The sequence below is a fragment of the Vigna umbellata genome, chromosome 5 (assembly GCF_029865625.1).
Source record: "Vigna umbellata cultivar VRB3 chromosome 5, Vumbellata_1.0, whole genome shotgun sequence".
Classification (NCBI taxonomy): Eukaryota; Viridiplantae; Streptophyta; class Magnoliopsida; order Fabales; family Fabaceae; genus Vigna; species Vigna umbellata.
This window is the reverse complement of record NC_142169.1, coordinates 21,711,619-21,733,931: the sequence shown is the minus strand read 5'-3', so window position 1 is coordinate 21,733,931 and position 22,313 is coordinate 21,711,619. Positions and strand designations below refer to the sequence as shown.

Genomic DNA, 22,313 nt, shown 5'->3' with positions numbered 1-22,313 from the left:
TTGAAGCATTTTTATTAGGATATTACTGTTGCATTATATATAATACCGAAGCAAATTTGTTTTTTTTTTCATTAAAAATGATAGATTTGATGTGAATTGAAACAAATAATTTTAAGAAAATATGAAAGAGACGAGAGTGGTCCTTATAAGCTTTCTGGAAGTAGGGGACCAACTCTATATAAATGAAGATAATAATCACCTAAAATTGGGACCAGAAAATGAAACAAATTCTTGTAAATTATTTTTCAACATTTGTTTTCTTTTTTCAAAATGAAACAAAATATATATCAATTCTTAGATCAATAACCATTGTTATACTTAACTAACATTCAATATTAACTTATCTATGAATAGAATACATAAGAAGATATACATGCACAACTTTCAGGGGGCTAAGTTGTTTTAGTTTCTATCAATTGATCAACAAGTATTTATATATTAATGTAAGAGCATGATTTGACAATTTTTTTAGAGTATTTTAAAATATTAAAAAAACGAAATATTTATTTAAAATTAAACTTTACTTATGAATAAGAAAAGTTTTTAATTATAAATAAAATATTTTTTACTTATAAATATTCATTTTTATTTTTTTCATAAAAACTGTTGTACAAAAGTTTGTCCATATATAACCTAATCGTATATCGACGTCTTCACCTTTTTACTTTGTGGTTGATTTCACTGATGCAATCATATAACATGGCAAGGTCATTATTTATTTTTTAAAAAGTTTTATTGATTAAATATAAACTTATTTTACAATATATAATTTTATATATAAGAACAAATCAGATTGAAACTCACCTTCTAACGTGATATTACAATATATAATCTTGCCATAGCCCACTTGAGATTCAACAAGATTAAATAAATTTTATGAATATATGGGTAAGTTTCAATCAATAAAGAAATTTATCTAAAAGTGAAGGATTATTGGTTGTTGTATTCCAAAAGTTGCATCTAAGATAATTGAAATCAAATATAAATAGAGAGATGTTTTTAGTTCCAAAATGCAAGTAAATTTGGTAAAAGAGTAAGAGTAGAAACGTTGAGAAGGATTATGATGGGATCAGAAACAGAGAAGAGAAAATGTCTACCTATTATTGATTTGAGTGATGAAAAGATGAAACCTGGTACTCAAACATGGGTTTCCACTTCTGATGCTGTGAGGAGTGCCTTAGAGGATCACGGTGGATTCCTTGCACACTACAATAAGGTTGATCAAATGCTTACTGACTCTGTCTTCTCTGCAATGAAAGAACTCTTTGACCTTCCATTAGAGACAAAAGTGCAGCAGACAACTGATAAACCTATCTATAGCTACGCTGGACAACGCCCTGATATTCCTTTGTATGAATCCATGGCCATCGATAACCCATTGAATGCTAAAAATTGTCACAAGTATGCAACCGTTATGTGGCCACAAGGGAACCAACAATTCAGGTAATTAACTAATTAATCTTTTTCAATTTTTTTGACGTCAACCGAATCTATGTTAAGAGTTATTGTAACATAAATGAACTTGTACATGATTTTTCCTTAAAATTTACTTTTATCAAACATTTTCCTTTTGTTTTATTTAGTGAAAGTGTGAATAGCTATGCAAAGAAAGTTGCAGAACTGGATTATACTGTTAAGAGAATGGTGTTTGGGAGCTATGGATTGGAGAATGAGAAATGTGAGCGTTTGGTTGAATCAACGGATTATGTTCTGAGATGCTACAAATACAGAACACCTAAGACAGGTGAGACCAACTTGGGAGTGCGTGCTCATACAGATTCTGGCTTCCTTACAATATTGAATCAGAGGTTAAATGGCTTAGAAGTTCAGTTGAAGAATGGAGAGTGGTTCCAGGTTGATGCCTCTCCCTCCATCTTTGCTGTCTTGGCTGGTGATGCATTTATGGTAATGTACTTTTCTTTTTATCTTTCATTAATAATATGAAAACTTGTACTAACAATATGCAATGATTGACTCAAGGATTAGTAATTTCTCGTTGCTAACCAAACATTACATTTTTTAAAAAACAAATCACAAATAAATATATGTTAGGATAAACATTACTTACGAAAATCTTTACAATGTCAACTTTACAAAGTGGTATAAGGTTGTTCTTGTTGTAAATGGATTATGAAAAATTTAGATATGAGTCTAAGTTTTATATCGAATAGGAGTTTAAGTCTCATTTGTGTTATGTCAGTTCGGTTAATTATCCTTTTAAAAGATTCATCAGTGATATCAGAATTGGTTGATCTTAGTAACTATTTCAGATAATTAAAATATGGTCCGTCTATAAAAAATCATCGTGTCAAAGATTCTAAATAAATGTGTTTCTGTATGAAAAGTGACACTCGTAATTGTAAATGTTTCCACTCGAAGAAAAGTGTAACCAATGAAAAAAAGACTCACTATAAACGTTGAGTAGAAATGAAAAAGTTGAACATACAAAAATGAAAACTCATAAATTTATTATCATAAAGTTTTTCGTCAAAAAGTATGATTAATCTCTCAAATGGTGGGACTCATCTCTCGTTAACTTTATGTTTTCCAGTGAATTCTCCGGCATCATAGATATCATTGAATAATTGTTAATCCATGAAAACTCTGATTTTGCAGGTATGGAGCAATGACAGAATACGTGGTTGTGTACACAGAGTATTCATGAATTCAAAGGTAGAGAGATTCAGTTTGGGGCTGCTTTCATATGCAGGAAAGGTGATGGAACCTGAGGAAAAATTAGTGGATGAAGAACACCCTCTTCGTTATAAACCATTTGACCATTATGGATATCTTCGTTTCTTCCTCACAGAAGAGGCTGTCAAAGCTTCTTCTAGGATCAAGGCATATTGTGGTATTTGAGCTGCACATGATATGTAGAAAGTGAAGTCTTATGATATAATATATCAAATTTTTAAATGTTTATGTTGGTGACTACTTTCTGTAGTGATGCGTTTCTAAAACAAAATCTAAATTTTAGAACTTCAACATATGTAATATGTACGAGGGGGTTTGTCCTTATGTAATATGTTTGTGAAATTACTTAGTGAATGAAAAAGTATCCATGGAAATGGTATACTTTTCTTTAGTTTTCTAATTAATTAATTAATTAATTTTAAGGTTTGAATATTGAGTTAATTAAAAACTACAAATACTAATTAAACCAAACAAAAAATAATTATATTGTTGTGCAAGAAAAATAATAACTAATAATGGTTTTTCAAAAAAAAAACAATGTATAGAAAGATTCAACTTTACGATCGTGAACAAGTTCATAAAATATATCAAAATACCAGTTTCACAATATGTTTATCCCATATTATTTATCTTACTTATTTTTGTTTAATATAAAACTTATAACATCTGTGTTTTGACTGAAATGCAGATGATGGTTTACTATGTCCAAATATTCTCTTAAAAATGAAACTTCTTTATTTTTAAATCAATTATTACATCGAAAAAAAATCATTTCTTTAAATAAGATTATCGGGAGATATCATCCTTAATTTAACTTCAGAAGAATATTATCATCATTTTGTTAAGTAATAAGAAAGTGGCTTGGAGAACAAATTGGCATGGTGGAGGTTTGCATAATATAATTCCACTCAATCATATAACTTGAAATTTACTTTTTTACATGTGTTAGGTGCACTTTTGATTTAATTTTTTAAATTCAATCCTGCCAAGAAATTATAAACGATAATTCTGTCTTACAAAAGAAAAAAGTTCAAATAATTTGTTTTAATCTGAATAGAATTGATGGTGACGTTTATATGAAAATTTTTTATGGAAGATTTAATAATTAATTATAGTGGATTAAAGCCAATGTCCAAAGGTATTCAATGGGTTTGCTGAGATCATGAGTGTGAAATTATAAAGTGGTCCTGAAATATATATATATATATATATATATATATATATATATATATATATATATATATATATATATATATATATATATATATATATATATATATATATATATATATATATATGCGTATTCCTGTTTTTCAGTTGATATATTTTAGCAATGTGTGCTGGGTTTTATAGACAAAAATACTCTTATATATCATGAATTCGTTGTTCAGTTGATATATTTTAGCAATGTATGCTGGGTTTTATAGACAAAAATACTCTTATATATCATGAATTCGTTTTTCAGTTGATATATTTTAGCAATGTGTACCGGGTTTTATAGACAAAAATACTCTTATATATCATGAATTCTAAGTTTTAAGGTTAAGGGTATTTTAATAATTTTAAAAAAAGAAACCCCCAAAACTCTTACTCACCTCTCTCATTCTTCTCAACCTTTTTTCTTTCATCTCTCCCACTCCAACCTTTTCTTTGTCATCGCTACTGTAGTCCCAATTAAAAAAAATCAGAAACACTTGTCGTTAAACAATTTGCCTTTGTAAAGAGTTGAGTCATTGACATATCCACTTTCAGGCAAAGGTTCATTCAAGATCTCTTCAATTTCACTATCTTTAATTTCATGATGTGCATATGTTGAATTATCATCTCTAAAAAAAATCATCCAGGCTAATTACCAATTCCTTCGGATGTCATTATGCTTGTCAAAATTAGATAAAATTATATACGACAAAAATTATAAAATGAAAACGCATTATAAAATCATTTTTTTGTAAGAAATTGTTTAACAACGAGTGTTTTTGATTTTTTTTTCCAAGCCAACTAATTCCATTTTTTTCCAAGCCAACCAATTCCTTTGATGTCTTAAATAAAACAAAAATTATAAAATGAAAACTCATTATAAAATCATTTTTTGTAAGATTGTTTAAGCGTCAATGTTTATGATTTTTTTCAGTTGGGCTACCATAGGATGACAGAGAAAATGTTGGAGTGAGAGAGACAAAAGAGAAAGGGTTGAGAGGAATGAGGGAGGTGAGCAAAGGTTTGGGGTTTCTTTTTTTTAGTTTTAAGAATGAAAATTATTAAAATACCCTTAACCTTAAAACTTAGAATCTATGATAAATAAGGGTATTTTTGTCTACTAAAATCCGATACACATTATTAAAATGTACCAACGAAAAAACAGGTGTGTTACCAAACCCCATATATATATATATATATATATATATTCTCTTTTAATTTTTAATTATTGAGAACAAATTTACTTATAAATAAACTAATTTTTAGTTATAAATATTCATTTTTATTTACTTTTTTCATAAAAAGTTTTATAGAAAAGTTTGTCGAGATATAACCTAATCATATAAGAAATTTAGGATGAGAAAAAGGACATTCGAAATCATAGAAATTTATAAATGTACATTTAGGCAATCTGTAGTGAATTATGAAATATAGGATCATAATGATATTGATGTTCCATAGTATCTTCGGTACATTGAAAAGGAAATATTATTACATCCAGATGAACCAAGACACCCAGTGGTGGTCCTACTGTTGATTGGGACATAAAGAAATAATGAACAATAAAATACATAATCTTTGTATTAAGTTTGACCTAAACTTATTTGTTTCCATGTTTTAGTTTACTCATTAAAAAAATTTATTTGTACAAATTTTATTTTATATTTTATACTGAAAAACTATCTACTTAAATTCTTTATATTTTTTTATCTTTTTAGTTTTTATTTAAATCTCTTTTAGCTTCTCTCATCTAAATTTATAGATATTAAAAATGATAAGAAATAAAATGAATGATTTGTATGTAGAACAAGCAAAAGCAAAAATTTGCTTACTATAAGCACTGAATGATAGACTAAACATTATTTCGTGGTGAATTTTAAGTGGTACTTATGAATCTCATGCATAAATATGGTCAAATTATGGTAAATGTTTGACATATAAGTTAATTTTCGAAATCTCTTGATTTATTTGGTTTTGAGATGTGTTTACTGTTACATAACACATTAAATTCAAGTTCAAGTTTTTTTATTTTTTTCACAAATATTGATATTGATTTAGTTGTAGTTAATTTTATGAGTTTCGCTACCTTCACCACCATCAAATGCTTCCTTCACCACTCCATACCTAATTTGTCCTTCTAATAAAACGGATGTCAACATCCGTTTCACCTTCAACGGATGTCAACATTCGTTTCACCTTTCATATCCATCAACGGATGTCACCAAATCCGTAAACTAAAAACTTAAAAAATAAAATAAAAAACTTAACGGATGTAACGAATGTGCACATCCATTTAACTAATTATATAAAAAATATTATAATAATTAATTAAATAATAATATATAAATTAAATTAATAATAATTATTTTATTAAATAAAATAAAATTAATTTATATATAATTATATAATAAATTTAAAATTAAATTAAATAATATTTATATATTAATTTTAAATATAATAAATTAATAAACTTAAAAAAAAACCTACTATGACACATCCGTTTAATTAATAATATGAAAATATTATAATAATTAATTAAATAATAATATATAAATTAAATTAATAATAATTATTTTATTAAATAAAATAAAATTAATTTATATATAATTATGTAATAAATTTAAAAAAAATAAATAATATTTATATATTAATTTTAAATATAATAAATTAATAAACTAAAAAGTAAAAAAAAACATTAACGGATGTGGTCACATTGCACATCCATTTAACTAATTATATACAAAATATTAATTTAATAAATGAAAAACTAAAAAAAAAAACTTGAACGGATATAGTCACATCCGTTAGCGGATGTAACATATCCATTGAAGTATTTTTTCTTCAACAGATGTTGACATCCGTTGAAGAAAAAATGTGGAGGTATAAGATACTTTAAAATATAAAAAATAGTTTTTGAATTTTTAAAAAATGTGGTGGTGCAAGGAACAATATGGGGTGGTGTAGGGAGTAACTCTCTAGTTTTATTTGTGTAAGTGTAATGATATACATTAAAAGTTGAGAGTTACTCCCAACACCACCACACATTGCTCCCTGCACCACCACACTTTTTTTAAATTTCAAAACTATCTCTTATATTTTAAAATATCCTACACCTCCTCCTTTTCTCTTGAATGGATGTCGACATCCGTTGAAGAAAAAATTCTTCAACGGATGTGCCACATCCGTTTAGTTTTTTGTTTTTTAAGTTTTTAATTTTTTTAAATTTTTAAATTAATATATAAATATTATTTAATTTTTTTAAAAATTATTACTTAATTATTTATAAATTAATTTTATTTTATTTAATAAAATGATTATTATTAATTTAATTTATGTATTATTATTTTAAATAATAATTAAAATATTTTTTAAAAATTTATTAAAACGGATACGGATGTGGTATCCGTAAAGTTTTTTTCTTTTCAAAGTTTTTAGTTTTTTATTTTATTATATTTTAAATTAATATATAAATATTATTTTTTTTTAAAATTATTATTTAATTAATTATAAATTATTATTTTTATTTAATAAAATAATAATTATTAATTTAAATTATGTATTATTATTTAAATAATAAAATAGTTTTTAAAAATTTATTAAAATGGATGTGACAACTTGATGGTTCTATGGCGAAGCGGATCTTTCAACTTGAGCCCAAACCTTACATGGACAATAATTATGTGGTCAAAGGATGATGGTTCTATGCTTCCTCCACCCCCATAATTCTTAAGCATGCACCTCCCTTTTCAAATTGCATATTCTAGAAACTATAGGAGTTTTTAAAATTTAATCCAAAAGGTAAAAAAGCAAATTAACTATAACAGTGATCCCATTGTTTAGGAAAAAGAAAAAGAAGTTCTTTTAGAAGAAGAAAACTTCCACTGTCAAGTGTTATTGACAAAAAATGTATGTGTCTACTACAAGAAGGACTAGAAACCAATACTGAATTAGAGATTCAATAATTCTCATATATAGTTAAAATCGCTGATGGTAAGTTACAGGAACCTGATGGTGGTTTAGTAGAAGTTGAAATACCCAAACAATTTCTAATTAATACTAAAATAATATAATTTACTTTTCATTACTTGTTATAAAAAATAACTACCGCATGATTAATTATTTAATTTCTTTCATATTTTTAAACTCTTCATTTAAATATCACGTTTATAATTATAATTATAACCCTTATATATAATTATGTAAATGTTTATTTATTTAAATATAATAATAATTAGCAAATAAAAAAAGAAAAAAAAACAACTACCCGTACGCACACACTAGTTATCATTATTAGTTGTCATATTCATCGAAAACTATAAAAAAGAAAAAAAAAAAAAAGAAACAGCTCCTACACTCGAATATGGATATTGTGGAACAGTTGAACCGTGAAAATGTACTCTACATAAAGAGGGTATGAAGTATGAAGGTTTCACAGAAATCATATAATACAAAAAATTTAGTATTCATGGCAATGCAGCATAACATAACCTAACACATCATGCATGATATACAATTATGCCTGCAGCCATGTACTACCCCATCTTCTTAGGCTGTAACAGTTTTTGTTTTGACTCCAATTTTTTTCCAAGACACACTAGGCATAATTTGTTTAGTGTCAACACGGTCCTTGTACTGAACAGCGAAGTTCAGCACTGAATCAAGGAGAGAATCTGAAAGAAAGTGTGGTTTGAGTCCCAGATCAACAAGTTTAGTGTTCTTGCAATTGTAGTAATGCTCTTCTGCCTCAACTCTTGGATTAGGCACATGGATAGTTTTCACATCAAGGCCCAGCTTCTCACCAGCTTTGATAACAAGGTCGGCAAGCTGATTCACTGAAAACTGCTCAGTGAATTGGTTGAAGACTCGGAACTCCCCTGGCTTCGCAGGGTTTGCAATAGCAAGCTCAACACATTGAACTGTATCTCTTATGTCAAGGAAGCCCCTAGTCTGAAATATGTGTATTATAATATACAGACAAAAAATTAGCATCAGAGAATTCAGAAGTTCTCCTATAGCCAGATGATCAGATCAATACAACTAAGTTAGGAGAGAAGTGTAAGAAAATAGAGCAACAGAAGAATCAAATCCTGTTGTTAAAATCTCAGCGGAACAAGGTGCAAAAGGCAGATAAAATCAACATTAGTAATGTATAATATTTGCAAACACTGTTCACGGTTACTATCAATGAGTCTCCAATATCTAGATTTTGTTGCAATATGCATAACTTGAGGTTACCAAGAAGCATAAAGCAGGACTTGTTTAATACAGTTACCAGTAAGTTTCAAAGAAAAATGTGGAACTACATCTATACTCTTTGATTCTTCTCAGTGGTCTAATAGACAATACATTATACATACAATATAAACATGCCCCAGTTGAAATATTGTCAAATCCTTCCATAACAATCATCAAAAGTCACTCTTCTGCATATCAATAACAAATAAACATAATAATGTGGGTATGTTACCTGGCCTCCTTTACCATACACAGTCAGAGGATGACCAACAGCAGCCTGAACACAGAACCGGTTTAATGCAGTTCCAAATATTCCATCGTAATCAAACCTGTTGTACAGCTCTTCATGCAGTGCAGTCTCATCTGTCCTTACCCCATATACCACTCCTTGATTCAAGTCAGTTGCTCGAATGCCCCAAGCTTTGCAAGTGAAAGCTATGTTATGTGAATCATGTACCTTGCTTAGATGATAGAATGAGCTAGCTTGTTTGGGATATGGCAACGTGTCTGTTCTTCCATTGTGAGTAATGGTAATGTAACCTTCCTCAATGTCAATATTTGGGGTCCCATATTCACCCATGGTCCCAAGCTTAACTAGATGACACTGCTCTCTGAACTCTTTTATGGCAAAGAGCACATTCAGTGTCCCAACAACGTTGTTTTGTTGGGTATACACAGCTCTTGACCGATCTATCATAGAGTAAGGAGCAGACCGTTGTTCCCCAAAGTGGACAACAGCATCAGGTTCAAATGTCTTGAAGGTTTCAGATAAGAACTCAAAATCACATATGTCTCCAATGTAGAGCTCAATATTTTTTCCAGTGAGAGATTTCCAACACTGAAGACGATTCTGGATGGAGGAAATTGGTGTTAGAGACTCCAGTCCAAGCTGGTGATCAAAAAGGCGTCGCACAAGACTGTCAACAATGGCAACCTCATAGCCCTTGTTAGAAAGGTGGAGAGCAGTTGCCCAACCACAGTATCCATCCCCACCAATGACCATGACTCTCTGTGGTTTAAAAGGATTACCAGAGCTAGTTTGAACTGGGGTTTCCTGGCTAGTTGAAACTGCAGCAGCATGTACTGATAGAGAATGTTTTCTTAGCTTCTGTTCTTGCAAGAAAAACCCTCTAGATGAAGGTTTAGAATTATTGGAAGAAACCGCTATTGAAAATGGTGTCGAGCATTGCTTAACAGGTTTTAAGTAAGGTTTATTTCTAAAGCAGATAGTCAAGGAGTAAGAGGATGATAGCAATTGAGCCATCTCAATCAGAGGATCCTCTAACTACTTTCAGCACACTCCTGAAACAAGAATTAAAAACCCATCACTTGCATTTCACTTTGAACAATACTAAAACACTTATTTCATCAAGCAAGTACTAATTATTCAAAGACTCATCAACATTATTTCCAACATTGTGAATCAAAAGCAAGCAATCAAGAGTGAATACTTGTAATACCAAGAGCATACATCTATACATAATAAATCTAATAAAAATCAACAAAAGGAAAGGAATAAACCCACTCAGAGAAATGGACAATAAGTGTATATATAAATTATTTTAGTTAAGAAAAAAAGACAGGAATACCAACTGGCTAGGGTATCACATCACAGTGAAGAGCTCAAATCACTCATATTTCATGACCTTAAAATATTGAACACCATATTCCCAAAGCCCTGCCTGGTTTGTTATAATCTTTTGCAAAAGAGGATAAAAATGATTTCCATTAATAAAAATCCATTCATTTGCCTTGCACTTTGGTTTATAACAGAGCACACAGTTCATCAAGCAAGTAATTATGATTCACTGTGTCATTAACCCAATTTCAAGCTTTGATGGATCAGAAAAACGTGACAAGAGAAACAGAAAAAAAATTGAATTTCACAAGCAGGCATCAACACAATACGAAACAGGGTGAATTAGTAGGGTGTCAGTAGCAAATTACTACAAAGAGCACTTCAAGTTGTCACCTTTCACCCACTCTAAAGATACTAACAGTCATTTAACTCACGCCCACATCAAAATGTAGAAAGATGGAAACAGAACATAACACCCCATGCAATAAAAACGGAAATTGCAAAATGGTAAGTGATTGATTTGATTACCTTGAGAGAAATCGAAATCAGTGTAAAATGAAGAGGAACTCAGAAGGGTGAAGTGGATTTGACTCTGGTTATGGTTGTGGATAAGGGTAGAAGCCGCTGTCTCTGCAACTGCAGTGTTTGGGTTTGGGAATCAAAAAGGGTGAGGAGGAATATCCCTTACTTCCCTTTTTCGAGAGCCCCTAGCTACAGGGTTTTATGCCCTTTATCAAATCAGACCAAAATAAACATAATTCGAAAAATCTTATAGTTGATGAATATACTAAGTCTTTTATGCTCAAATTCGTGTTTTAGTAGGAAAAAAAAATACACAATTTAAAATTAACTATCAATTGTACTGATCTATTGAGTTCAATTAGTTATAATTATTAATACAACCTATAAGTTATGGAAACACATCAGTAAATTTGTTTTAATCAAAATTTGTAATAAACTAAGGTCAACTATATAATTATGTAAATCTGTAAGTAGATCTCTAGTATTTGCCTAGAATCGGAACCTTATAATGAAGATTATATCATCACATAATATGGGAAATAAAACACAGTTATATGAATCAAATTAAAAATATATAGTTGTAATTTAAAACACATTACCGACATATATATGTTAAGCGTATTTAAAAACTATATATTTTTTTATCTATAATTAGTTCATTTAATTAATTAAGTACAAAGAAAATAAAGTCTCAAGAGTTGATAAAATGTTTAAATAATAAGACTATGTTATTTTAATTGCCAAATTATCTGTTTGAAAATTAGAGAATGTTTATGTGATCACGACAACAAGATCTTCATTTGCATATGATCATTTTTTTCAAAAGAGTAAATTAGTTTATGTTCTTTTCTTTAGCTTTTTATTTTCCAACGCATGTAATGTTAACTCTGTCGCATGTGTCGTTTGAGTCTTCTTTTAGATTTTATATTGATAAGTGATTATAACTGCGTACCTTGATCATGATTCGATGTTTTGTAAGAATGGATAGAGTTTCTTGAGATGAGAAAGCAATTTTAGGTTCTTTAGAGTGGTGTAAGCTTGTAACAAGTAAGGGAAGCTAAATGTTTGTCCTAAAGCTTTAAGTAGTTTGATAATCCGATTTGGTATAATAGATTTGTATGAAATTTGTTATAGACATCTGTTTTGAATTTTATGATAATGTATTATGCTACATATTGAAATTGGTAGTTGATATGGTGAATTCATGTTGTGAAATGCTTGCTAAATTTTGCTTGATTTTTTATGATCTATGAATGATAAGTTGTTATTTTAGTGGGTTAATTAGCTGTTGTACTTTGGTTTGATAATAGGTTAGAGTAATGGTTGTTTTGGGTTAAAAGTGAGGGTTTTGACAGGTGAAATTCTATAAGAATTGTTTTATGAGGGAACCTGGTGTTTGGCATATGTATTTATGACAATTAGGACTTTGTTAGCTACTTAGTTCACTAAAAATCTGATTTATAGTATGTGAAATATGATGTATGAGTTTTTGGGTAGTTAGTTTGATCAAATGGACTAAGTCACTAACCAAATGAGCAAATTGGTATCATATCTGAAGTATATACATGTTTTCAAATCAATTAAGTATCAAAGATAATAATTTGATTGTTTGGATAGGTCTTCAATGCATCCAAATCAGGTTTTAAAGTTGTTGAATTCTGGTGTGGCGTTGAGCGGTAGGGGTTTAGCACTGAGCTCTGCAAAGTTAGAGAGCCACTGGACTTCAGGATGTTGAGCGACCATTTTGGGCGCTAAGCGTTGTGAAGTCAGTGAGCTATCTATTTGTGGGGCGTTAAGTGGTATTTAGTGGCGCTTAGTGCCACTTCTTCCCCTACAGGTCTAGACCCATTTTCTCTTTAATTCATTGAGCGTCAGTCTAGTCATTGGGCGTCCTATTTCGAGTAATTCTATGCTTTTAAGTTTTATGATTCTGGTTTGGTCTGCACTGATTTTAAATAGATTCAATTGATTACTTGTGTGAAAATCATGGATGTTGATAGTTGATGAACATTGTTATATCTATGGTTAAAGAATGTTGTGAAAAGAGTTCCAAGGCAAATTTCTTATGGTTGTTTAGTAGCATGATGTATTGGTGTAGAGACTCGGTCTTGGAAGTTATCATGACGCTCCAATAATCACTTCATCTCAAGTAGAGAAGGAGGTTATGTGGTGAGGAATAACAAGAAGTCCTAGTCTATGGTTTGATTCTTTTGCCATAGGTGGTAGATGGGCTAATATTGTGTGGTAGTTTGGGTGGACAAGTTGTTCCACCACTAGAAATGCAAAACTTGTCATAACATCAATACATATATTTGGATGGTCAAGTTTAGAGTTAATGTATGTATGCTTAGGATTTGTTTGATTGGCTGATGTATTATTAATTAAAACATATGATTATCTCTTTCACAAAATTTGTTTACCTTTTTGGTTTTGTTTGTATGTATATTTGTGTTTTCTTTTACAATGATCACCTTATCAGTGTAAGCAGAGGGTCGAGGACACTAATGTATATATAGCAAAATGAATTCTTTTATATTTGAAGGTTTTTTTAAAAACCTATCTTAAAACAATTAGTTTATGTATAGGCACTTAGTCTTAGAAACTCGTATATATAAAATTTATTGTTATGGTTAAATTTGGTTAACTATAATGACACTTTATAGGTTTCCTTTAAGTTAATTGTTTTTTTTTTATTGAATATGTAATACTTGTAGTACTAAAACTATTAAAATGGAATGTTTGATATAAAATATATAGGTATATTATAATAATTCTCATAACAGTTTATTAGCTTACATCTCAATTGTTATTTTAAAAAAATTGTAATTGTAACTTGTTAATTTACAGAATAAAGGTTTCAAATAAAGTAATTTAGAGAAGCATTTATAAGTTATGAAATTTATGAAAGTATTTTGGACATGTACATTTCAATTTCTTGCACAACGTAATCATCAGAAAATTTTAAAAAATAGAATAATTTATTTTGTAAATTATAAAAATAAAATAATTTATTTTGTAAACTATAAAAATAAAATAATTGACTTACAAATGGAGTAATTTGTCCCGTAAATTACTTCACCGAGAAAGTGTTTATCACATAAACCATAATTTGATACAGTTAAACCGCAAATATAAATGGTAAAAATTAAACTAAGAAACATTAGAAAAGAATACACAAAAGTAATTTGATTCAATTGAAGTGTTCGTAAAATTTAATCTACACGCATGACAAATATTACATGTAATGAAGAATAGATGTGAGGAATGTTTCTTGTCATTGAACTAAAATGTCACTTACATGATTTCTCTAAATAATAATAGTTTCAATAGATGACTAGACATTTTATTGAGACTACATATACTAGAACTTGTTAAAATCTCTTAGCTTCTACATGAAAACAAAAGTAAAAAAAGAAACAAAAAAACATGCAAAGAAAATAAATGGAGGAAAAAAGGGAAGGTAAGAAAAACAAAGAGATCAAAGTTACATAGTAGAGCTTTTCAAACTTGAAAAGAAGAAGTCTGATATCATAACAAAGATTCTCCTCGTATAGTAAAGATAATTGAAGACAAAAATCAAGAACAAACAAGGTCTTCAGAACATGATAGTGTGATAGTGCAAGAGATGTACGTGGAGAATAGGCAATAGAGAAAAAGAGAAGAAAAAAGTGTGAGAAGAAGAACTATTATTCATGAAAGTACTATTACATTGTTCCAAGAGAAGGTAAAAGATATTGTATAAAAAGAAAAGGAAAAGAGAAACACGAAAGGCTATAACTGTCAAACATTGAAAAGTTTGGGAATGTAAGGAGAAATTATAGATGTGCAAGAAGTAGAAGCCCATAAAATCTGGAAGTTGTGTGCATAAGATTTTACCAAAAAATGAATAAAAAAGGATTTTGTGGCAAAAGAAGAAGAAATTTAAAGTTTGAAGGTTCTACGTATGTTTAGGGTGTTGCTTCCTCCACCACCACACCTTTCTCCCTCCACCTCCCCAATTTATTTTAATTCCAATTATATCCTCAGATTAAAATTTTTTACTTTTACTATTTTAATTTATTTCAAATCTAGTTCTCCTACTTTACTCCTGCACCCAATCTTTCCATCTCTCATTTTCGTTTAATAATTTGTCTTTCGTTTTACTCTGCAACCCAATCTGTCTTCTCCGTTTCACTTCTCCTCCTCTGTTTCTTTCTTCTTCATTTTCTTTACATTATTAAAATACATTAAAAATATATTCAAAAATAATAAATCAAAACATTTAAATTAAATTATTAAAATATTTCCAAAATAAAGAATAAACTAATAAAAGAAACCCTAAAATAAAAAACGTAACTTTTAAACGGAGGTGACATCCTTCAACGGATGTCAACATCCGTTTAAGGAAAAACGGATGTCGACATTCATTTTACCTTAAACGGATGTTGACATCCGTTGAAGGATGTCTTAAAGTTTACGTTTTTTATTTTAGGATTTTATTTGAAGGTTTATTTGAATACGCACCTTGAAGAAACAACACACACTGCACCACTCCACACACTGCACTACGAGAGCGACACTGCACCACGAGAGGGAGACTGCTTGATAATTCTTTCCACCACCACCAACCTTTGCAACTTGTAAAAGAAAGAGAGGAAGAAATATAATGTTAAAATGAAAGAAAAATATTTTACTCATGTACGAGACACTAGAATAGGTTATTAGTAGAATAGGTTGTGAATGGGTAAAATTAAAAAATAACCCTAAAAATAAAATTTTACTTAGGGGCAAAATAGTAAATGGGAGGTGGAGGGAGAAAGGTGTGGTGGTGGAGGGAACAACACCCGTATGTTTATTAGGTCGAATAACTCAATGGTTCTGACCCAATCCAATTCAAATATATTGAGTTATATTCTTTTTTAGATTATTCAACGCAATCTAAAATGACACAATCTCTTATAAATTGAATAACTAATTATATATATATATATATATATATATATATATAATTTGAAACCAATTCAACCCATTGAAAATTATTATAATAAGATGTTTATTATTTGATAATATAGTTATTTATTATTTTTAATTTATTTTTGTTTTGATAGTTAACTTCTAATCATAACTTTTTGTGTAATTTTATTTACAACAAATACATATAATATTTTAAAGAAATTTAAAAATTTATTAAAAAAGTTTAGAAATTACAAATTCAATCAATTTTTATTTTTTCAAAACCTGTGATCCTATTCAATCTAGTTTTTTTTTTCTTTGAGCCATACTCAATCCAGTTGAATCAAAGATGACTGACTTGTACTGCTTGTACTGAATCTAACAAAAGCAAAATATGCAAAAACTCATTCCGTTTCTATGGGATTGGGTAATGAATTTGTCACAATCGGTACCAAAATTGCGAAGTTGAGAACAAACCGTGAGCATTGTCGTTGGATTCAATTTGGCTACTACCCTTTTATGAACTCAATGCTTTTGCTAGTTTGTAAGAAACATCATCTTTTTTTCATTTTATATTATTACCTTAATGTTCGACTAATTGTCCATTGTTCAGTTTCATGAGCACTCAAACTAGGCTAGTTTTTTCAAATTTTGTGTTGTCTTGCGAAATTGGGCACATTTTCTTTTTGTCGGTTTTTCTTTCTTAAGGAAATGCTACCTGCTAGTAACCTCTGTCATTGTTCATGAATATTTTGTGCTGACTTTTGAATGTTTGAAAAATGATAAGAAATCTTTACTATCAGAAGAGAAGAGTATAAATATCCAATACAGCTTTGGCCATTCTGAGGTGTTCACGATATACATCATGGCATGTAAATGGTCTATGGTATTTGTAATGCAAGTCTTTCATACAAAACAACCAACCACCTGAGACACCAATAAAATATGAACGGAAAACAAGGGGGAAATATGTACTGTATTTAACGTTTGTTGATGCTGAATCGTCAAACATTCTACACTCTACTATCGAAATATACCAGGTCTGACACAGTTTTCACAGACAAAAAACTCCTCACATCCCAAAGGATTAGGATCATCCATATCTCCTTGTTTACCTGCACATTTAGAGGAAACAGAGAATCAGATTTTCAAGATAGTATAAATACAACTTGAGACTATTGCTTAAAATGCCCGAATCTTCTTCTAATGACTTATATAGAATTTATTTGCCTCAGAAAATTTATCACATGACAAGTGTGTAGAAGAGGCCGTTGGATATTTCTTATTGGATATATTTCCTTCAACATTTTCTAATATTCAGTTTTCAGACAGTTTGACAGGTTTTATGTTGACAATTGCATGTCACTTTAAGGGTAAACTCAAAAAGAAAAAAGCGGAAAATTCTAACTGAGTGTAATTTATACCTTCCAGCTTGAATTTATTTTTCATAGAAAGCTATTCCACTCTTTGCCAGTTTGCTCAATTTCATTTTGTTATGGTTGGCATGACTGTTTCAAAAGCTTCCACCAGCAGCTCCACTTTTCTTTTCCTAGCCGGGGTTAATTTGGAAACAACCTGTCTAAGTGCATAATCAAGCATCCATTCTTCAGTTCCTTTTCTTTCTTCCATGTCTTGATGCCTTAAGTTAACTTTTTCAGCTTCTGAATCAGGCTCTAGAGGTAGATATCTGGGGCCTCTTGGATTGAATTTCCTTACTTTTTCCAATGACTTGATGAATCTCCTAAGAAGAATCACTTTTTTAAGATTGCTCCAGCTTCTAGACAATGGCTGGTTTGTTTTGCATTGTTCCTTTAGTGCTGCTGATTCTTTTTGCTGTTCCTGGAGTATTTCATTCCCAGATTCCATCTTTTCTTCTTTTTGGTTCAGGTCTTCACTGTACACTCTTTCAGTTCTGTCAGATTGTTTGGAGTTGTCTGATACTGTGTTGCCAGTGAGTGACTCCTTGTCTGCTAAGTCATCCTGATCATCTGGAAGAATTGAATCAATCGCTTCTTCTACCATCTTGATGGCTTCTATCTGTTGAAGTGCAACTTCTGGATCAGCTGCAGCATGGTCCTTGAATTGCATCTCTTGATTACTCACAGTTGTGCCTTCGTAAGAGATGGAAGACCCTCGTGTTCTGCTTCCATCAAATGCTGACTCTTTCCCATCTTCACCATCAATCAGTGACTTGGAATTGCTTTCAGCCATATTTGATACCATGTGTTTGTACACCAAGAACCACAATCCTGTGTTGTTCTGTTTCTCCACAGGGGTCTCAGGTTCTACAGCAGCACTCTTAGGAGCTTTAGATTGTTCTTTTGTAGGGAACTCTTCAACAGTCTCAATTTCCAACTTAACTTTTTCAGTTCCTTCTTTTCCATCAGCTGATGATTCATCTAATAGCTTCTCAGGTGCTCCTGAACCGATCAAGTTAGATCTGAGTGATCTAACTAGACCTTCTACTACTAAACTTTTAGACATGGAAAGCTTTTCCCCATTATCACCAATCAGATTCTTGGTTTCGACATCTCTTCCAGGTGACTCAGATTTGATATGTTGATTTTCTGTATTCAAACTGGATAGCAAGTCTTCTGAAACATCATTGACTACTTCATTGGTTGAATCCTCCACATGGCTGCTTGTAAATTCAGTTGGCATATTTGAGGAACTTGATCTGGTATCTTTGATCTCTCCAAGAAAAATATTATCATTGTCACTTGATAACTTCTCATTATCATAACTCCTGGCTAAAGATTGCTTTCCATTCAAGTCTTCTTCAATATCTCTAAATACTGGCATATTATCGACTGCCTCAGTCTCAGTATAGTCAACACATCTTTCTTTAAGCATGGTAGGACTGTGCATTTCTATCATTGGATCATCACCAGTACTAACAGCCAGTTCCATGGTACACTTATGAGAAAGTGATGCTTCTTCCTTGCTATGATTTGAGGAATTCTCAAGGGATTGAATTAGATTTGATTGATGCTCCGTTGTTGCAGAAAGCCGTGTACTACTTTCAACATCTTGAAATGGCTGAACTGTTTCAAAAGCTTCTACTAAAAGTGTCACTCTTCGTCTTTGAGCAGGTGCAAGTTTAGAAATAACCTTTTGAAGTGCATAGTCAAGCATCCATTCCTCAGCATGCTTTTTCTCTTCTGCTGTTTGGTGCTTGAGAAAAACTTTTTCCATTTCAAAGTTAGCATCAGAAGGAAAACGTCTTGGCCTTTGAGGATGGATATTTCTTACCTTCTCCAGTGCTTTTACAAACCTTTTCCAGAGAATTAACTTTTTCAGATTGCTCCAGCTTTTCGGTGCTCTTTGATCAGATTTGGTCTCCATCCTCTGTGCTATTGGAGATTCTGTGGATTCTGAGGTTTTCCATTCTGTCTGGCCATTGTTTTTTTCTAAGAGTACCTCATCTGAATCAGCGCCTTCAGATTTGGAATTATCATCAGAAAAGAGTTCTTCAGGTTCTGGGAGAAGAATTTCATCAAACGCTTTCTGCACCAGCTCAATTACATTCTTATTTTCATCATCCATATCCTGGTCTGTATCACAATCATCTCGACAATTAGAGTTGTTTACTTCATTAGTTGTAAGGAAACCTTGCTCTCTTCCTTCCTTGTTCCCTCCATCAAAGGGCGGCTTGTTTTCACATTTCCCTGTGTTACTTAGTACAGTATGTTTGTACACCAAGTGCCACATGTTGATGTGCTTTTTATCTCTTTCTTTCATTCTACAGGCCATATCAGTAGTGCTAGCATCTGTAGACTCTTTCGGTACAGAACTCACCTCAAGTACTTCATTGTCTGGCTCCATATTTTTGCCTGTGTTGGTTACTTCTCCCTCCAACATCTCAATATCAGGAGCAGAAAACTGAACTCCATCTGTTGATACTGGTTCTACACTTTCAGTAACTGTGGATTCTGGAGTATCATGAGGCCTAATACATGAGTCCCTTGCCAGCTTTTTCTTGTTCTGAAAATGAGATTTGCCACCTTCACTGTGGACAGTTTGAGTTTTACGAGTACCTTTCTTTGCATTACCAAACTGATTTGATCTAGTAACAGGTTGATTATCCATTTTCGTTGGCTTCTGGCTCTTCGACTTGCGCCTCCTCATTGACACAAAGCGCTTCAATGGAGGCAGATTCCCATGGCGGTGACCATGAAGTGAGCAGTAAGAATATGGACAAACCTTGGCAACAGCTGATACTCCTTGAGAGTCACTTTCCTCTTGAGGGAAGCCAATGTGATCAGGAAAATGGGAATCCTTCAGAGCAGAAGAGCAAGTGGCTCTAAGCAAGCTTGTGTCTGGGGATTGGCCACTCTCCATGGAAGAATTCTTTGATTTGAAAGTGGGAATCTTTGCTAAGATCCTCACAGGCTTCAAGCTTAATCTTCTGGTAATGACTCTCTGGGTTTTGTTATCAGCAGCATCACTTGCACTTATCCAATTCTGGTCACCACTGCCATAACTAGATTCAGATAACTTTTGGCCCTTGACCGTTACAAGCATGATTGATCTAGACGACTTCACTTTCCTCTTTGGTTCGGTCCTACCAGATACTTTTCTAGTCAGACTCCTCTTCAGTTTCAAAGTAGTCATTCTTCCCAAAGTCTTCTTTGTGAACAATAGTCTTTCTGTATTCTGCCCAAAAGCAGCATTGTATTATTATTACTCTTACTATTCTCCCAACAATTGAAACCATTCAAAATTTCAAATCACTTTTACAAATTCAGAATCTTCAAAATCAGTAGATTACCTGAACACTATCCTTTGCATGAGAACTACTGGTACCCTTCATGTAATGGGGTGATGCATCTGCCATACCAAGTGGTGTTAGCCCCTCTAAATTTTCTGTGCTAACTGATGAGAGAATGGAGAGATGATCATATTGGGGTCTCCCTCTAACGGATGATCTCTTGCTTGGCAACCTTACAAGCCTTATTGACCTCACTTTCTTCAGTTTCTTCTTGGATTCCAGTCTTCTATTTTCTGATTGCCCGGAAACAGATTCATCTGTTCCAGACACTCCCTGAGATTCTGCAGAGTCACTCTGGCTGCCTTCAATTTCCACCTTCATTCTGCAGATTCTGTACAATTCATGGAATCAAAATCATGGAGAGAAAAATTATAGACACAACATCAAATAAAGCAAACCAGAACATGGAAAAAGAAAAAAGAGTCTGTCTTTTACCTGATTATGAGTAACAATTATGCTGGAGATTGAGAAATGTCCTTCTTTTTCTACCCTTTGTGGCTGTGAGGAAAAAAAGTGTTTCTTTGAGAAAGTAGAGAATAGAGTTATTGCTTTTCTTTTCTGCAAAGAAAACTGAGATAGAGAATCCAGAATGTGGAGTTTTCATACAGTTGTCTTTGTTTACTGAAGATCTTATAAGACCAGATATTAATCTTAATATTAATATTATTATAATAATAGGCCTAAAGAAAAGAAAAAAGAAAAAGCATTTGGCATTTAATTTTAGAATTGAACGTGTCCAAAGATTAAAAAAAATGAAAAGTGGGACCTGGAGGTGCTTGACCAGTAGGTTGGAATGGGGAGGAAGAGTCTATTGTGTGGAATTGACTTGGCTTGGTCAATTCAATTGGCTCTTCGTGGAAGCTGCTCCTTCCTCGTTAGTCTCACAATTTTTATCAGGACAAGAATAGTTTAACAATATTTTAGTATTTATAATTATTATTATTAATTATGAAATAATTTTAAATTATTCACGTAATGACACATTTAAATATTATCAAAAAATATTGTCAAAATATTATTATGTTCTAACTAATCCTTTCTTACAATTCAGAGTTAATTGAATCACAGGTGTTACTTTTTTTTCTAGTTTTTAATACTGTTAGTATTATTAAATATTTATTAATTAAAAATGTTATGTGAAATTTATGAAGTGAAGTAATTAAGTGATCATTACCATATAAAGTTTTTAATGTTATAGTATTTTCCTGTTGAGATCCGAGGAGTCATCGTTGGGACAGATCAAGTGTGGTGTGTGGAAACATAACGCGTTGATCAATGATGAGAACAAAATGGTGGGACCACCGATTTGCTCACGCGCAATTGACGCAATTTATTTCCAACCAAGATCATGTTTGGTGTGGGATTAAAGTCAATTTTTTAGGG

At 31.2% G+C, this 22,313-nt stretch overlaps 3 protein-coding genes across 5 annotated transcripts; 1 reads left to right on the top strand and 2 right to left on the bottom strand.

The window, feature by feature from the left end:
• The first annotated feature begins 985 nt into the window (after positions 1 to 985).
• LOC124835299 (putative 2-oxoglutarate-dependent dioxygenase AOP1.2) lies at positions 986 to 2,922 on the top strand. Its single transcript, XM_047310203.2, has 3 exons — positions 986 to 1,443; positions 1,584 to 1,905; positions 2,617 to 2,922. The coding sequence occupies exons 1-3, from the start codon at positions 1,061 to 1,063 to the stop codon at positions 2,857 to 2,859; spliced, it is 948 nt and encodes a 315-aa protein (XP_047166159.1). The 5' UTR covers positions 986 to 1,060; the 3' UTR covers positions 2,860 to 2,922.
• Positions 2,923 to 8,269: 5,347 nt separating this feature from the next.
• Positions 8,270 to 11,446, bottom strand: SQD1 (sulfoquinovosyldiacylglycerol 1). Its single transcript, XM_047310197.2, has 3 exons — positions 11,234 to 11,446; positions 9,359 to 10,428; positions 8,270 to 8,838 (listed from the first exon to the last, which is right to left on the bottom strand). Exons 2-3 carry the CDS (start codon positions 10,388 to 10,390, stop codon positions 8,437 to 8,439), a joined length of 1,434 nt encoding a protein of 477 aa, XP_047166153.1. The 5' UTR covers positions 10,391 to 10,428; positions 11,234 to 11,446; the 3' UTR covers positions 8,270 to 8,436.
• Positions 11,447 to 16,928: 5,482 nt separating this feature from the next.
• On the bottom strand, positions 16,929 to 21,548 carry LOC124835294 (calmodulin binding protein PICBP-like). 3 transcript variants are annotated; one of them, XR_007028555.2, is made up of 4 exons: positions 21,366 to 21,547; positions 20,931 to 21,261; positions 17,584 to 20,815; positions 16,929 to 17,274 (listed from the first exon to the last, which is right to left on the bottom strand). XR_007028555.2 is itself a non-coding variant. In XM_047310196.2 (3 exons), the coding sequence occupies exons 2-3, from the start codon at positions 21,249 to 21,251 to the stop codon at positions 17,645 to 17,647; spliced, it is 3,492 nt and encodes a 1,163-aa protein (XP_047166152.1). In that variant the 5' UTR covers positions 21,252 to 21,261; positions 21,366 to 21,548; the 3' UTR covers positions 17,583 to 17,644. The 3 variants fall into 3 exon arrangements, 1 of the variants encoding a protein (XP_047166152.1); XR_015786956.1 differs by lacking the exon at positions 21,366 to 21,547 and having other exon boundaries at positions 17,584 to 20,808; positions 20,931 to 21,070; XM_047310196.2 differs by lacking the exon at positions 16,929 to 17,274 and having other exon boundaries at positions 17,583 to 20,815; positions 21,366 to 21,548.
• Between the last annotated feature and the right edge of the window lie 765 nt (positions 21,549 to 22,313).

Bases quoted from the DNA above. Each gene is read 5' to 3' on its own strand.
- LOC124835299 (XM_047310203.2), top strand. From the start codon at position 1,061: ATGATGGGATCAGAAACAGAGAAGAGAAAATGTCTACCTATTATTGAT. The intron at 1,444-1,583 runs GTAATTAACTAA...TGTTTTATTTAG, and splicing joins CAAGGGAACCAACAATTCAG to TGAAAGTGTGAATAGCTATG. The intron at 1,906-2,616 runs GTAATGTACTTT...CTGATTTTGCAG, and splicing joins TGGCTGGTGATGCATTTATG to GTATGGAGCAATGACAGAAT.
- SQD1 (XM_047310197.2), bottom strand. From the start codon at position 10,390: ATGGCTCAATTGCTATCATCCTCTTACTCCTTGACTATCTGCTTTAGA. The intron at 8,839-9,358 runs GTAACATACCCA...CACATATTTCAG, and splicing joins TGTATGGTAAAGGAGGCCAG to ACTAGGGGCTTCCTTGACAT.
- LOC124835294 (XM_047310196.2), bottom strand. From the start codon at position 21,251: ATGAAGGTGGAAATTGAAGGCAGCCAGAGTGACTCTGCAGAATCTCAG. The intron at 20,816-20,930 runs GTAATCTACTGA...GCTTTTGGGCAG, and splicing joins ATGCAAAGGATAGTGTTCAG to AATACAGAAAGACTATTGTT.